The sequence below is a fragment of the Sebastes fasciatus genome, chromosome 23 (genome assembly GCF_043250625.1).
Source record: "Sebastes fasciatus isolate fSebFas1 chromosome 23, fSebFas1.pri, whole genome shotgun sequence".
Taxonomy (NCBI): Eukaryota; Metazoa; Chordata; class Actinopteri; order Perciformes; family Sebastidae; genus Sebastes; species Sebastes fasciatus.
The window spans coordinates 4644734-4662265 of NC_133817.1; the positions used below are offsets into that span (position 1 = coordinate 4644734).

The 17532-nt window shown below is 41.2% G+C and overlaps 1 protein-coding gene across 3 annotated transcripts in view; it reads right to left on the reverse strand.

The window, feature by feature from the left end:
- etv6 (ETS variant transcription factor 6) overlaps positions 1 to 14512 on the reverse strand; it is a 35049-nt gene extending 20537 nt beyond the window's left edge. The window contains exons 1-2 of one of the 3 annotated variants that reach the window (XM_074625062.1): positions 14151 to 14512; positions 7318 to 7444 (exon numbers count right to left, since the gene is read on the reverse strand). In XM_074625062.1, coding sequence (XP_074481163.1) covers positions 7318 to 7444; positions 14151 to 14180 — 157 coding nt within the window. In that variant the 5' untranslated portion in view covers positions 14181 to 14512. Of the gene's footprint in view, positions 1 to 7317; positions 7448 to 14150 lie in introns of all 3 variants that reach the window. The other 2 variants (XM_074625061.1, XM_074625063.1) reach the window with 2 other exon arrangements.
- Positions 14513 to 17532: the final 3020 nt, after the last annotated feature.

A 17532-nucleotide genomic window follows, 5' to 3' on the forward strand; every position in this document is an offset into this window, starting at 1 on the left:
ACCGTTCCATGGGGTTCACCTCTCTATAACACTACTTTAGGAGCAACGGAAGTCAGACGGCAGCTGGCGGTACCGCGGTTTTGCACTCTCCGCCTCATATTATCGCAGTTTATTACACGGCTGTGTTGAATACTCGATTCTGATTGGTCAATCACGGCGTTCTGCGGTCTGTAATTTCTTTATAACAGACCGTTGCTACGGGCGCAGCTCTGATGTCGGACCATTATTGTGTCAAATATTGATTTCTCCAGTAAGTAGCCGTGTGATAAGCGGGATAATGTACAGCTAGCGGGTCATTGTTGTGAAAGAATCCCCTTCAGGGCGATGAGAGACCACCCATCTAGGGGAATCTTTCACAACAATGACCGGCTCGCTGTACATTATCCCTAACTTCACAAGTGTGTCGGAGAACTACGGCGGCCTTTAGGTAACGTAAAAACGCGGAAGTCTCTCTCTAGAGTCTGTGTTTGTCCGTTCTGGGCTACTGTAGAAACACGGCAGACTCCGTGAAGAGGACCTGCTCCCTATGTAGATATGAAGAGCTCATTCTAAAGTAACGAAAGCAATTCAGTTGATTATACACTTAAGAAAACAAGGTTATTATGAATATTATATTATATTTCTGCTAATAGATCCCCCGAAATGTTACACAGTGTTCCTTTAAAACTGCTGTTTGCCTGTTAATGAAGTTCAGTGGGAGGTCTGTTCACTGCTCACGCTCAATGCACGGCATCTCTTCTTCTTCTTTTTCTTATTCCAAACATGTCTTAGAAATAAAACACCTCATTACCAAACTACTAAACCGAGTGTTTATAGAGCAACTGGAAACGATTTCATTAACTGGGGGTATTTATCAAGAGGGGAAGAGCTTTAGGCTTTTTTGCGTCTTTTCCTTATTAAAGAAAAATGCCTGCGATCAACCAACACGCCGTCAGTAAGTCATACGAGTGTGTGTGACGTTTAGACTAAAGCCCACACTGTCAGAAACGCCATGTGGAGTGTGTCGCGAACCGGAAGACGGAAAGGGGGGCTCTGCGCTCGGCTCGGCTCGCTCGCTGGCATGTGAGAACAGTTTCCCTTTCAGAAGAGAAAAGAGAGTTCAAACACACACACACACACACACAACAACAACAACAACATTTATTCAGGAAGCGCCGTCTGCCCACTCAGGAAATTCCTGAGGACAAGAGCTGCTTCCAGGAGGCAGGAAATTTCCCCTCAGAAAGACCAAACGCACACACACATTCTTTATAACACCAATCCCCCCCACACAGTAAAACGGGTAATATACCACAAAGACAGAGAGAGAGACCAAAGGAAGCTGGTGGGGGGGGTTTGCAGTCATGTACGGTAACACACACACACACACACACACACACACACACACACACACACACACTTACTCATATACACATACAGTATACACCTACACTACCTCTGGCAAGCTCTGCACAAAGACACAAGATTCACTCATACTCATCCACCCACTCGCACAAGCATGCATAGTGCTAGCCCAGCTGTGAGCGAGCACACACACACACACACACACACGCACACACGCACACACGCACCAAGGAAACCAGCCAGTCTTGTTTCCATGGACATGGATTTTTCACATCATCCAGTAAGATATTTCCACTCTCGCAGCCACTCTTCTTTTGTATTTGGTGCATGTTTATTGTGAACTATCACTTGGAGACGCCTCGTGTTTTTTAAGACCTTTAAATAATTCAGTGTTTTTTTCCCACCGATTAGCTCTCTCTAGTTGCGTCACGCTGTACGAGTACGTGGGAGCCGTGTCGGAGGCAACGTTGCTTGGATCGCGATCGAATTAAAAACGTTAACGGTTAACGTCAGCGCTGCTTTATTTATTGAGAGCGGTGGTGAAATCCCTCCCAGGGCCTGTTCAGTATTTGTCTCTTGACTGCGGACAAACAAACAAAAACATCTCGGGCGGTTGACAGCACTCCTCCGCGTGCTGTTTTAAAAGAGGACTAATGGATGATTCCTTTAATGACGTGTTTAATGGGGATTATTTTTTTTTTAAAGCCACAATGGAATAAAAACAATTCCTTTTTAACAATCGTGTAATTAAAGTGTCTTAGTGTGGCTCTGTCTATTAGAGATTGGCACAGCCGGTGCACGAGCTTAAACTAGTTTGATTTTATGCAAAGCGGCTGAACCGGAGGTGTTTGTCATTATGACACATTCTGGCAAATTAAAAAGTAACCTGACGGCGTCACGGCACTTAATCCAAGTCGTATTGCATCACTAATAAGCAATATGACAACGTGATTAACGTAATTACTTCCACCAAGGCCGAAGGCCTAGGAAGGAGGTTATGTTTTCACCGTTGTTGGTTTGTTGGTTTCTTTGTTGGTTTGTCCGTTAGCAGGATTACTCCAAAAGTCCGAGATGGATTTGAATGAACATTTTTTGGAGGGGTGAGGTGTGGCACAATGAACAATCCATTAGATTTTGATGGCGATCCAGATCATGATCCGGATTCAGGATTTTGTTTTAAGGATTCTGATCAGCCTGAGCATTAAGACAACAGGGTTGCATTAATACAATCGATCTTCAATCGAACTAGAAAACCTGATGAATCCACTGGTACCAACCATGTCATACTAGCTTGTCGTGAAGGAGGTTAAATAACACTCCAATCATACGCTAAATTTTGGCGAGGAAAAACTAGCATGGCCATTTTCTAAGGTGTCCCTTGACCTCTGACCTCCAGATATGTGAATGTAAATGGGTTCTATGGGTACCCACGAGTCTCCCCTTTACAGACATGCCCACTTTATGATAATCACATGCAGTTTGGGGCAAGTCATAGTCAAGTCAGCACACTGACACACTGACAGCTGTTAAATATATACAGACATTTGCATAAAGCAAACATATTTGCCCACTCCCATGTTGATAAGAGTATTAAATACTTGACAAATCTCCCTTTAAGGTTCATTTTGAACAGATAAAAAATGTGCGATTAACTATGGACTGGCACCCTGCTTAGAACCCTCCTTTATTCAGATATTTTTTTTCTAATTTACCTTTATTTGAATCCATTCATGTATATGTATGTACATATAGTATATTTATAGTATGTATGTATTTATTTTACCATGGATATCGAGCATATTGAGAACAAAAACTTGCTTCAGAACGAATGAATCTTATCTTAAGAACATAACATACTGCATGTGGTGACATTAGACTGCAGAAATTATGAGGTGTTTATATTGAAATGTCTTTTTTCTAATGAATGGAATACTTCAGTTATTTAATTGAAGATTCAGTGCTTCAATGCAAAAGAAAAAATAAAGCAAAGGATCAAAGTGAAAGGAAGTTAATAGAAATATGTTTTAGGGAGTGATTAGAAAAGAAGGTGAGGGTTTGGCGTGTGATGTCTGGCTGAAAGGGTTAAAATCGAGCCTGGTAGCATTCTTTAGTGTGAGGAGCAGGCTGCAACTCTCCCCGATCTAATCCACTTCCTCCCCAGGAAATGGAGAAGGCGGATTTCTGCCCACACTGCAATTTCCTCCCTCATTCTTTTTCTTTCTGTCTTTTTTTCCCCCTCTCCTCCTCTGCCTCCCTCCTCCTCGTGCTCTCTTCCCTCCCTCAGGACAGAACTCCCTCTGAGTGTGGGGGTTAATGGACGGCTTGTTTTCCAGCACATGTGTGTTTAGATAGGCGAGGGGGGGAGAGAGAGAGGACGAGGTGTTTTAGTCTGCGTGCTCGGTGACAAAGACATGTTGCCGTCTGTCTGAGAGTGGATCCCGACCAGATAGCGTCCGTAAACTAAACACTGAGGAGGAAAAAAAGAAGTGATGTGTTTCCCTGAACCTGCAGATGTGCGAGAGTCTGTGTGAGGAACCGGGTTTTGTAATCTGATTAAAAGTAGGACTTCCACATGTCTGCGGATGTGAACTGACCCATCGGTTTTACTCGACAGGAAACTCAACGCGGACCTGTTGAGCGTTCTTCCTTTTTTCTGCAACAATGCAAAAGAGGAAGTGGGCTGAGGGAGTTTCCTGTGTCGTCTCATCCAAGCCGCCCAGCCAAGCGCCCCCACAAAAAGCCCTGAACTTCACACTTGCTAAGAAAGAAAACAAAATGAACTGGTTAAATATTGATGGGACGCATTGGACAAAGCAGCTCAGGGTTTACTCTTTGAACATCGAGCCTATCTCTTGGCTCAGGTCCAGCCCCGCCTGCTCTGTGATTGGCTGAGCAACAGTGTGCCAATGCAAATGACCCAGCGTTGCTTCATTGAAATATGAAAACATATTTCAATAGATTTTTTTCCCTTTACTGCCTCGCCTGCAGACTGTTTGCTTCTCACTTTGTTCAGTTAAGACCGGAAAGTTCCGGTAGTGTCACATCTGACCCCTTCAGGTGGTCATATGTGCACCTACAATTGGATTTCCTTTGGCCTGAAGCAAAGTGGAAGAGCTGTCCTTGTTGTATTGCTGCTATATATTTGGTTTGTTCTGATTCAAAGGAGCCAATAAAAAGACAATCAGTGCTTCTAAACAAAAACCACATGACTTCCAATTAGGTTGTTTACTGGTTTAGCTGTAATCATGCTGTTCATACTGGTTTAAAGAGGACCTATTATGCACATTTTCAGGTGCATACTTGTATTTTGGGTTTCTACTAGAACATGTTTACATGCTGTAATGTTCAAAAAACGCTTTATTTTTCTCATAGCGGTTGTCCCGCAGCGCCTCTTTTCACCTCTGTCTGAAACGCTTTGTTTGAGCTCCTCCCCGCCTCCTGAAAAGCCCAGTCTGCTCTGATTGGTCAGCTGGCCCACTCTGTTGTGATTGGTCAACCGAACCAAACTCTTCGGACTCAACTCCAGCTCTGCTCTAACTAGCTTTGTTTGAGGGTGTGCCAAACTAGCCGCTAGGCAGGTATTATGCAAATGTGTTACTGGGTGACATCATCATGTTACGGAGGAAAAGGCGGAACATCATGTAAGGCGTTTCAGGAAGTTCAGGACTTTTTGGACTCTGCTCCAGCTCCGCCCTAACTAGCTTTGTTTGAGGGCGCGCCAAACTAGCCGCTAGGCAGGTATTATGCAAATGTATTACTTGGTGACATCACCATGTTACGAAGAAGAAAAGGCGGGACTTCAAGCGAGGCGTTTCAGGCACTGCAGGAGCAGTGTTTCTGTGGGGGACTTTGGGCTTTGTAACTTTGCAGATCTTTTACATGCACTAAAAACTATATAACACACTGAAGGAAAAGGGAAAAAGAACAAAAAGCATAATAGGTCCTCTTTAAGCCACCAGTGTTTAAGCCTACAAATCAAGCATACCTAATATTAAAAGGTGCCTTGGGGAGTTTTTTTGTAAAGAAACAAAAGTTATGTTTACATTCAGTGTTACTCACAGAGACACACTGTGTTTCCTTGAGGCCACGAAAGAGCTAAATGCATTTACTTCATCGTAAACTATTTGCAAAACCGATTTTTAAACCGTTTCAAATGCTGCATTGTTTACATTTTTGTTTGCTTGCTAGCAGTCTTCTTCTTTGTTGGTGCATTGCGACATTTATAGGCGCGTTTTTAAAGCGTGATTACTGTGTTTGTAATGTGTCTGTTCAGAGCATGGTGGTTTGGTAATTGTCTCTTTTGTGCTGGTTTATAGCGGTAACCATTAGTGAGGTGGCCGTCACATTTCATCACACCAGGTAGCGCGTTTCATCTGTTAAACTCATGACAGGAGAATGGCCGTCATTGAGCCACCCAATCTTTATGAATCAATAACAAAAGCTTGAGATGTGGGAAGCAATTCAGAACTAATCTTATTGCATTGTGCTGCCTTTATTTTTCCCCATCATTCAATTATCTGTAGTGCAGTTTGCAAGCATGGACTGATTCACCTGGCTGATGCGTTTACGGAGGCTCAAGGACGCCTCTAATGCAATGGTCATGAGAAATGTAAAGTAAACGTACTGCTTAGTGAATGGGCTTCGTGAAAACATGATCCTTGAAAGAAGAAAAGCTGCATCTTCGTCCTGCACTTGAGATTCGAGGGACGGAATTTTCTAAATGGTTGGGATCTTATCAATTTGTCCTCCCTTCTTCTTTGTCTTCTGTCATTCCCAGCCTCCACATTATCTGTACCTGACTGCTGTGTATCTGTCGGTTGTTCCAGTGCAGTAGGTCCGTCTGTCTGTTCCGGTCCAGTGGAAGCATGTACGGTTCAGGTGTCTGACCCCCGGATCTGCTTCAACGCCTCCCAGCTGAGAGATCCAGCATGAGTGGGCCGGCGCTCATGCAGTGATAATAACGTGTTGTCATAACTGCATTGTTTTCAACTAGGGCTGTCGCGATAATAACCCGTTCACGCAAATTTGTTTTAACGCCACTAATTTCTTTAACGCAACTTTTTACTTTTAAGATACTGGTATCATATGAAACTAGAAAACCTAAAGAATCCATCGGTACCAACCATGTCATACTAGCTTGTCGCGAAGGATGTTAAATAACGCTCCAAACTTTGTAACTTTGAAAAACTGGCATGGCCATTTTCAAAGGGCTCCCTTGACCTCTGACCTCCAGATATGTGAATGAAAATGGGTTCTCTGGGTACCCACGAGTCTCCCCGTTACAGACATGCTCACTTCATGATAATCACATGCAGTTTTAGGGCAAGTCATAGTCAAGTCAGCACACTGATGATATGATTTGAGCATATGTTTTATGTTAAATGCAGTACCTGTGAGGGTTTCTGGACATATTTGTCATTGTTTTGTGTTAATTGATTTCCAATAATAAATATTTGCATAAAGTGGCATATTTGCCCACTCCCATGTTGATAAGAGAATTGAATACTTGATAAATCTCCCTTTAAGGTACATTTTGAACAGAAATTATCATTAATTTGCGATTAACTATGGACTATCATGCGATAAATCGTGATTAAATATTCTAATGGATTGACAGCCCTAATATTAACTATTTACGCAACATTTTTATTTATTCATGTTGCCTGATAACGCCGTCTAGAGCTTTTGTTCCCTGTTCTAAACTCTCTTATATTATCGCCACTCTACAGAAAATCCCAAAGAAGATGTCACAGTCCCGCCCCCACACGGGTTTGATTGACAGGTGATTTCTGGGACAAGACAAATACAAATCTTGACTTCCCAGATTCCCACTTCCAACCACACAGAAACATTTAGATGCTTAAAAAAAAACACTGACAAAACTCAATGTGTCCTGTTCATATGGCCGACTGATCAATGCATGTAGGAGTCACTGCTCATCTGTGTGTGAGTGTGTGAGTGTGTGTGACTCACGCAGGTGCGCAGGCAGCCTGGCAGGCTCGTCCTCCATTCGGCTGGCTGGCCTCGCGGCGGGAGCATGGACGGGGGAGGAAGTGGAGTTTGGCAGCGGGTTCGCGGAAGGACTGAAAGAGCTCCTCTCCTGCTATGAATAGACACAGAGACACAAAGCATGGCTCACAAAGCTCCACGACGCACCGGCCCTGAACCCAAACAGCCCCCACGCCAACTCGCCTCAACCTCGGCGTGCACCCACAACATCGGCTAGCCTCGGTCTCATCTCCGCACGCAAGAGAGAGGCGTGTGTGTGTGTGTGTCCTTCTAATAAACTGTCATGCCGTGAGTACACACACACACACACATGCCGGTGATGCACATACCCAGAATGCCACACATGCTTTGAGCACACGTCTTGCTTTGCAGTGCAGTAAAAGTCCGAAACCAACCAATGCTGTTTGGTTTGGTAAAGATTGTAATCTCAGCGTCTCCGAGATGCATTAGTGGCTCCGAAAACAACACAGCTGGATTTTCATCATCAATCATTCGCTCTGTAAAATGTCTGAAAACGGTAAAACATTTCCATCGCAGCTCAGGAACCCTGCAAACGTTTGACGTTTCTGCTCGATAAATGAAACGTTTCATCTATATATCCAATATTTGTCGACGTTAAGAGATGATTAATCGATTAGTTGTCAACTTCTAATCAGTTTTAGTCATTTTTTAAAGAAAAAAAAAGTAAAAATTCTCTAAATTTCAGCTTCTTAAATGTGATTTTTTCTGGTTTCTTTCCTCCTCTATAACAGTAAACTGAATATCTTTGAGTTGTGGACAAAACGAGACATTTAAAGGACGTCATCATAGGCTTTTGGGAAACACTGATCCAAATTTTTCACAATTTTCTGACATTTTAAAGACCAAAACAACTGAAAATAATCGTTAGTTGCAGCCCTAGTTGACGTTTTGGCAATCGCCTAATCAATAAATCAATTAAAGCTGCAGTAGGCAGTATATTTTTGGCATCATTGGGCAAAATTTGCATAATAACCTTTCAGCATATTGTAATTCAAGTGTTCTGAGAGGAAACTAGACTTCTGCTCCTCCTCATGGCTCTGTTTTCAGGCTTTAAAAAATCTAGCCCGTGACGGGAGACTTTGACCAATCACAGGTCATTTCAGAGAGAGAGAGCGCTCCTATTGGCTGTGCTCCGGTTGGTGGGCGGTGCTTGCTATTTTCCTCACTGTTTTAACAGACTTCGCGAGTGATTGACAGCTGATCAGAGACGGCAAGGCTCAAGATCAACTCTGATTGGTTGTTTTCGTCCGGTCTGTGAAATCTTGCAGATGCCGTTAGGACCCGCTCCCTATATAGATATAAACGGCTCATTCTAAGGTAACAAAAACACGATTATTATTTCCAGGTGATTATACACTAAAGAAAACATACTTATTAATATTATATTCTATTTCTGCCAATAGATCCCCCTAAATGTTACACGCAGTTCCTTTAATTGACTGATATAAAGCTGAACGATTAGACGTGTAATTGGTTAGTTGACTGACAGAAAATTATTCGACAATTATTTTGATAATCGTTTTGTCGTTTAAGTTATTTTTATTAGCATTTTTTATTGTATATTTTTTAGCAAAAGTGTCAAAAATTAGCTGGTTCCAACTTCTCAAACTTGAGAATTTGCCACCTTACATTGTCTTACATTATAATAAACAAGACATTTGGGTATTAGACTGAAAAAAACTATTCTAAGACGTCGCCCTCGTGGGGATTTTTCACTATTCTCTGACGTTTTACCGCCTCAACAATTAATTGATAGATTTAGGAAATAATCACCAGATTATTGCAGCCCTAGAATAAACCTACCCATAATGGATTTCTGATCTGAAGTCAATGGTAATTACAATATGGGTCTTTTTTTAATCGTGTTATGTTCATTCCAAGTACCGGGATCATTTGAACTTTAGTGTAAATATTTTCAAAGTTGTTTCTTCCAGATGTTTCATTGCAGGGTGCCAAGTATACTGTATATCTGTATTTTGGTCCCTTTCAAAGAGGACAAATGCAGTGCCCTTTTCTTAATGAGTCAGTACAGGACCAGCTGTGTAAGCACTGCTTTATGAATTCCCAGTTTTCCCTATTTTCTTTGCCATAGAAACACCTGTTACATCTCCAGGCACCAAACCAAACACATGTACAACCATCCATGTCTGAACGGAGGATTGTCACGTGAGTATTTGGGATGTTTTGAAAAACATAAAGCCTCAACTGTAACGTGTTTCTGTGTGAAATCAGATCAGATTGATGATTCAAAATGAGATCAGTCAGAGAAAACCAGCAATTTGAATGTCACCTATGACATTGTGACAGGCACAGGCACTACATTGAAACCACTGCATATTTTTCCATAATACCAGTTGTTAGTTGCAGCTCTCTCCAGGATCCTCTGAGATTTTAGACACTCTGCTATTGTAGACGTATTGAATCTAGGTTAAGGTATGAGGTTTTCCAGTTTGTGGTCATTCTGTTGACTGGGTTTCTTTTCCCTTCAAATGAAGCCAGAGCATGAAGCCACGTTAAGTTTCTTGAGGAAATGAAGCTTCAGTTTCTCCCTTCAGTTTCAGCGCGCTGTCACCACCCAGCCACTCGGAGACCTGCACACACCAACAAACCGTATGCACCAGGAATTTCCTGTGGAAGCCGAGCAATAAGCCTTCAATGAGTCTGCTATTTCTTCCTCTCAAGAGGGCGAAAGGCTTCTCTCCCGTCCATAAAAAGGGTCAGGTTAGTGGAAAGGCGACGGGGGGGCAGTTGGGACAGAGCTTATGATAGAGACGCTGCAGAAAGTGATTAGTGACCAAACTGGGCTGCAGTATAAAGGTGGAAGGGAGTCCTGTCTACCGGCAGCTGGGGTGGAAAACTTCTCATCATTCTCCGGCATGCAATTACTGCAGACGTGCATTGACATCAGACTCCGCAATGAGACATCCCTCATTCACAAAACACCATTGAACAGCTTGCATTAAGGCTAGGCTCTCGATATATATCATGATATAGCATGTTTTGTGGTAATATAATAAATAAATAGTCTACATTAAATAACACTATTTGTATACTCCAGTGTAAATTAAATAAATAAAGTACAGAGTATTTTCTCATTTGAAGAACTTTAGTGCAAAATGAACATAACAGTTTTAAGTTAAATTATAGAGAAAAAATAAATAAATATAGGCTGAGCCGAAACGATTTAGAAAAATATATGTAATAGACGTTTTAATATCGTTTTGACGGTATATATATCGTCATATTGCCCAGCCCTAGCTTGTATTGAGGCTGACCTTGAATTCCTAAATGGTCCTATTAGGGCTGCAACTAACGACTATAATAACAATTAAAGGGACTGTTTGTAAGAATCAGAAATTGCTTGTTAACAGCGACACTTGTGGCCGTTAAGTCAACGAAAGTCAGCGTCCTGTTGCTCGCGTTTGTGCTCGCTCTACATAGACATGAACGAGCATCGCTCAAAACAGTGAGGCGACACACGTCAGCTAAAACCACAATATCACTCTATATTTCAGCTGCTTGGCAGTAATGTTAGCTGACCAGACCAAGGTCTCTCCATGAATCAATGCTGATCCTAGTGTTGGCATTTCCTGCCTCAGCCTCCCGACCGCGGCCGGAGGGAACAGGGGAGACGCCGGAGTTTTGGTCGGAGACGATAACGTTTCTCTCTGCGGAGCCCCGTCACTTCACAAGACACGGGAAACCTCTGTTGGTCTGGAGGAGCTGCAGCAGTTATTTCTGCACAAACGTCCACTGAACATTCACTAGATATTCGCAGAGTGTAGTGTGCACGCATGAACATGAGTGGAGCGAAATAGCGGAGCAGAGTACAGCAGAGACTCCGGTCCTGGAGACCAAAGCTACGGTCTCCCCCGCGTCCTCCGACCGCGGCCAACACTGTTTAACAGCTTCACTAGATAGAACTTTACGGTTTTGGTGTGTCCGTGTAGTTTGTGTTGGAGTCTGAGTCTGACCAGCGTAGCCACACGCGAGCGCACATGGGACACCAACCCGGAATGATTTATACATGTAAGGAGTTACAAACACTCCCTTTAATCTGTCAATTAAAGTCACTATATGAAACAATTTACATGTATTAATCACTTTATATTGCCAATGTGTAAACGGATTGTAACGTAACTTAAAAACTGAGACCTTCCCCGACTTTCTCGGTTGCCTATAACAGCCTGTGGACTGATTTCTATGTAAAGGACTCAGGACTGTTTTGGCGGGAAAATCCAAAGTATATGGCGTTCATGCGCGCTCCCGAGTGCCTTTCCTATTTTGTTTTACAAAGTTAGGAAAGCGATGGTTAAGTCAAGCCTGATGCTGCCTCACACATAAAAGAATAATCCCACTCAGTTCCACACATTGAGGCATACAGCTTATTAATTATTATTATAAACACTGGTATCGGATCGGTACTCAGTATTGGCTGATATCCAAAGCCCTGGTATCTGTATCTGTATCTGTATCGGTGCATCCCTACCCAATTTATCAGTTATGAAAATTGCTGCAGATGAATCTGCAAAATGTTCCACTCTAGTGCCTGTCGGGACTCGGAGCGAGTCTGTGCTGACCCTAATCTCTCAGGATCTATAGATTACTTTCATTACTGATTAATAAATGCTCATTAAGATTACAACATGTCAAACGTTATGACGCATCGCAAGCACAAAGTGTCTTTAGAAAAATCATTTACACGGTCTGATCCGCAACGCCAAAAGCCAATATATCCTTTTAATAAGGTTTGTTTTTCAACTATAATGATTATTTCCCTCATCGATCAGTCTATCGGTTGTTTTCAGGGCTGCCTGGTTTTTAAAATCAGCGCCAGCTAAGGTGGGATCACCGCCCCGCAGTCAGGCGCACCACCGGCACTGTCATGGTACGTGTCCACAGGGGCGTTTTTTATTGCGAGGGGACGCGACGCTTCCCAACATTGGACGCTTGGTGGGCTGCCACTCGACACAAGGCTCTTCCCACCTGATTGGACGAACGTTTTTCCCTCCATGGGAATTCTCGGGAGCTTCCAGAGGCGGCGACTCGCGTTGACTAGCTCTCAACTTTATGCAAATGAGGAGCGGGCGTCGTGACACTCCCGTCTCTCGAATCGCGCCACCACGCTACCAGAATGCATTGCACGGCTGCTTACATACACAATGAATGGGGAGCGTTGAAAGGACAGATCCTGTGGACAGAATATTGTTTCATATTTGATCAGCGCTGCCTAGTTTGATCATTTGATCGGAGCTCGTGAGTGATTGACAGCTGCCTCCTAGACGGCAAGGCTCCAGCTCTGCTCTGATTGGTTGTTTTCCTCCAGTCTGCAGATGCCTTTAGGAACACCTGAGGAACGTGGTTTTTTTTTTTCAGATTACCTGTCATGAATATAAAGACATAGTGACCATTTTATAAAAAAAAAAAAATGTTTAATATATTTGCTCCAACTTGCCTACTCCAGCTTTAAATTGCAGTATACTGAGTTAGTCAATAGCAGTACTCCTATTTATCCCATTACAGTAGTAGTATCGGCCGATCCTACAGTGAGTTTATCCCTACTGTCCCCATTGAATCCTCTTAACCGCTCTAATGCTCCGGTCACCGCTCGCGTTAATAAGAACCGTGTTATTTATGTGGAGATAACAACAACGTTTTGTCACGGACAAACAGTCACGACTTCTTCTTGTCGGTTAATGGTTAATAATCGGTTAACGAGGGTCGGTTAACGGTTAAGAACATTTTTCCAAATGAGCATCCTTTTTCCTATTTGATCAGCGCTGCCTAGAGCTCGCGAGTGATTGACAGCTGATCAGAGACGGCAAGGCTCCAGCTCGGCTCTGATTGGTTGTTTTCCTCAGGTCTGCAGATGCCGTTAGGAGCACCGGAGGAACATGTTTTTTTTTCAGATTACCTGTCTCATGCACTACTGCCAGGATATAGTGACCATTTTATAAAACTAACTTTTTTAATTAAATTTGCTCCATTTGTACCCACTGCAGCTTTAAATCATTTCAGAACTATCTTTGCAGCAAAAATATTTGGTTACGGCACACGATGGCAGCTGACAAATAGGGCTGCAACTAATTACTTTTTTGTACACATCTCTCAATTGTTGTTTGAATAAGTCAATTAAAATGTCAGAAAATTGTGAATAATGACCATCGCAACTTCCAAGAGTCCAAAAAAAAACCTGGATATTACATTTACATTTTTTGCATCATTATTTTTATCGTAATTTTTGTTTTGTCATTAAAAGGTGCAGCGTGTAAGGATCTAGCGCCATTTAGCAGTGCTTTGTGACGCTTTTTCAGATAACCTGTCTCATGCACTACTATATAGACATAATGACCATTTTATAAAAAAAGAAAAAAAATTGTAATCCTATATTTGCTCCAACTTGCCTACTCCAGCTTTAAATTGCAGCATACTGAGTTAGTCAGCTGCAGTACTCCTCTATCAATCCAATTACAGTAGTAGAATCCTCTTAATTATGTGGTTATTATAACAACAACGTTTTGTCACGAACAAACAGTCACGACTTCTTCTTCATCATCACCAGTAGCAGCAGCTTTAGCAGGAGGAAGAGGAGGAGGAGGAGGAGAAGTAAAAAAAAGCGTGGAGCAGCGAGCAACAGATGACTAGCACAACAAACGGACTGAATGGCTGCTGCAGCTCGATACAGATATAAACACATACAGGGCTGTAAATGCACCACAATGCAGGATCAAATGGATTAAAACCTGTAGATATAAAGTGAACAAAGAGGTGTTTACCTTGTTCGAAGAGGAGGAGGATTCAGACATTATCTCCCCTCAACTTCTCTCTTCTCTCTCCGTCTCCTTCCACTTTCCCCTTGTGTCTTTTTATCTCCCTTTCTTTGCAGAAGAAGAAGAAGATCAGCTGTTGTTGTTGTGGTAGAAGTTGTTGTTGTTTTCTATCAGCTGGCCGGCTCCATAGTGCAGCTTGTCGGTGCGAAAACTTCTTTTGTCTGCGTGTGTTTTCCTCTTCTCTTCATATGTCGGCAGCGTGCTGGTTAATAATCCCTTCCTGGAAGAGCAAGTCTCTCTCTCTCTCTCTCTCTCTCTCTCGCTCTCTCTCTCTCTCTGTGTCTCTCTGTCTCTCTCTCTCATTGATCTGGATGTTGTGTGTAAAACGGTGAAATGACGTGAATTCCCAGCATTGAGCCTTGCCCCCTTTTAAAGGGAAACCCAAAGCAGGAAATAGCAGTTGCTGCTGCTGCACACAGAGAGACACACAGACTTTTATATCTATTTATTTTAATCAAACGCGGTTGCATAACACACCTAAACCGCCAGGCTTTAATTACACAGCGTGCAAAATGATTATAGTGTGATTTTTTTTGCAGGGATCGTTAACCAAACAAAGATGTTTTCACCACAATAGTTAATCTAAAATGGTATTTTGACACATTTAGCCTTTAACAAATGCTGCGATTTGAAAGTTGCAGTAGGCCATATCAATAAAACTTTGATTATTTGTGCAGCCCTAATTGTTTTTTTTCAATTAATCAATTAGTCGGTTAGTCTATAACATATTAATCCGTTAAAACTAATGAATCAACATTTTCTACAGCAATTTTTTTTTTTTTTTTTGCAGGGATCTGTAACCAAACAAATATGTTTTCACCACGATAGTTAATCTAAAATGGTATTTTGACACACATTTCGCCTTTAACAAATATTGTGATTTTTTTAACAAACACTGCGATTTGAAAATTGCAATAGGCCATATATCGATAAAATTTTTATTAATTGTGCAGCCCTAATGAATGAATGAAAGATTTTATTTCGAACATAAAAATAAATAAAATCAGATACAAAATAATAACAAACAAAACAAGAGTAATAGTCCGAAAAGGAGTAGGTAGAAGTAAAACTTATATATTATTTAATAAGTAGATATAAACCAACCCTTAATGCAACCCTTATCAGATATACAGCATGCAGCACAAAAAGCAACTATAAAAGCATTAAAGGAGATGTAAAGATGTAAGATGTAGGAGCACCATATATGAAACCAATTATTTCTTGCTAATTAATAAAAAAAAAATTATTATGGTCATATAGCAATAAACTTTAAAGTCAATCATTCACAAAAGATATAATACAAAAGGATACTGAAAGAATACTATATGAGGAAAGGAAATTAATATTATAGCATGTGTAGGACAAAAGGGAATATGTTGTCATGGTGATTCTAGAAATTCAAGTTGTACTGGCAAATTTGAAATGACTTATTTTCTCACATATTGGCAGAACTTTCCCACTTGTTCACAAAAAAATCATATATTACTATTTTTTTTACATTCAACTGATAAAGCTTTATGGAAAAACAAGATATTTGGATGAGGTGGTAAAACGTTCTGGTGGTTGTGTCCACATTAGTATGTATGATGATGGAATTCAGATGTAGTAGACATGAATATCATGATGAATACGGCACTGGCAGATATATTAAAGCTGCACCAATCAATATGTTTATATATAAGAGGACATATGGTCATATAGCATCAACTTTAAAGTCAATCATTCACAAAAGATATAATACAAAAGGTTACAAAAGGAATACTATATGAGGAAAGGAAATTAATATTACAGCATGTGTAGGACAAAAGGGAATATGTTCGTTGTCATGGTGATTCTAGAAATCAATACATCCAGTCAAGTTGTACTGGCAAAAGTGAAAAGTACAAAAATGTATATAGTAGTTATTTAATGTTCAATAAGCGCTTTATTTTTCTCATACCATACTCTGTTGTGATTGGTCAACCAAACCAAACTCTTCTGACTCCGCTCCAGCTCCGCTTTAACTAGCTTTAAGGTATTATGCAAATGTGTTACTTGGTGACATCATCACGTTACGGAAGAAAAGGCGGGACTTCAATCAAGGCTTTTCAGGAGCAGTGTGGGGAGTAACTGCCTTTGTCCTGGACTTTGGGCTTTGTAACTTTGCAGACCTTTTACATGCACAAAAAACTATATTAACACACTAAAGGAAAGGGGAAAAGCACAAAAGCATAATAGGTCCTCTTTAACGACGAATTAAAGGACTGTGTGTAATGAGAACAGAGATAAAAGGAGAGTTAATATCAGTCTTACATTCATCAAGTAGCGAGAAACATGACTCCAAATGAACGTTATTGTTGTTCTGGATCCTCTGGATGTTGTAAATAAGCACGTCTAATTGTTTTATGACTTATAAAGTTTACAACTTTGGTAGTCGATAATATTTCAATGGTGTATTTACAGCTTGTTCTGCTGCCCCCAAGTGGTCAAAATATGTTAATACTTCTGATGAGGGACAAATTAAAGGAGAAAAAAAACACATAAAATGTCTTTGTTAAGGTGTCAGGCCACCATGAGCCTCCAGAACAGCTTCAGTGCTCTTTAGCATCTATTTTCCTGAGCTCTATTCTTCCAAAAGATATGCTCTTATTTGGTGTTTTCATGATGGTGGAGGAGAAAGAATCTCTCAAATCTCCCACAGGTGTTTGGTTCAGTTAAGATCTGGTGATTACATATGATTTAGGTCCCCAGTCTGGACACAAGGATGCTCCGTTAATTAGTGTTGTCAGATGTGACGGGGGATCTGGGTTGCTTTACGGCACAAAACAGAAAGAAGGCTCTTGTTCTTCCAGTCTAGAGAGCTGAAATCTAAAGCTTCAGAGTTTCCTTGTGGCAGCAAATGGTGTAAAAAGACCATGGAAAAATCCCTTCCAACATGTACTGTATTATTCTCTTGAGGGGAGAGGGAGTGGGGGGGCAGGAAGCAATGAGGCTGATGGGAAATGTGCCGTGAGTTAACGAGCAAATGCAGATGAGAGAAGCTGAGAGATGATGAATGTTCATCCTGATGCTCAGACCTGGTAAATAATTGGACTTGCATGTTTTATGTTTATTTCATTTATTCATTTATTACAACATTTAATCACAGTGTAATCAATGTAATTAGGATTTTTTTTTTTTTTTTTTTTTTATCAAGACCTACAGAAAAGGGACATTTTGAAGATGAAAACAAATCTACAGAAGTTGATCTAAATTAAGGACAAATTTAAATCACAAAATAATTTAGGTATACATCGGTATTATTTGACTGTCAGAATATATACAGAGTATATACTGTATATGTGTGTGT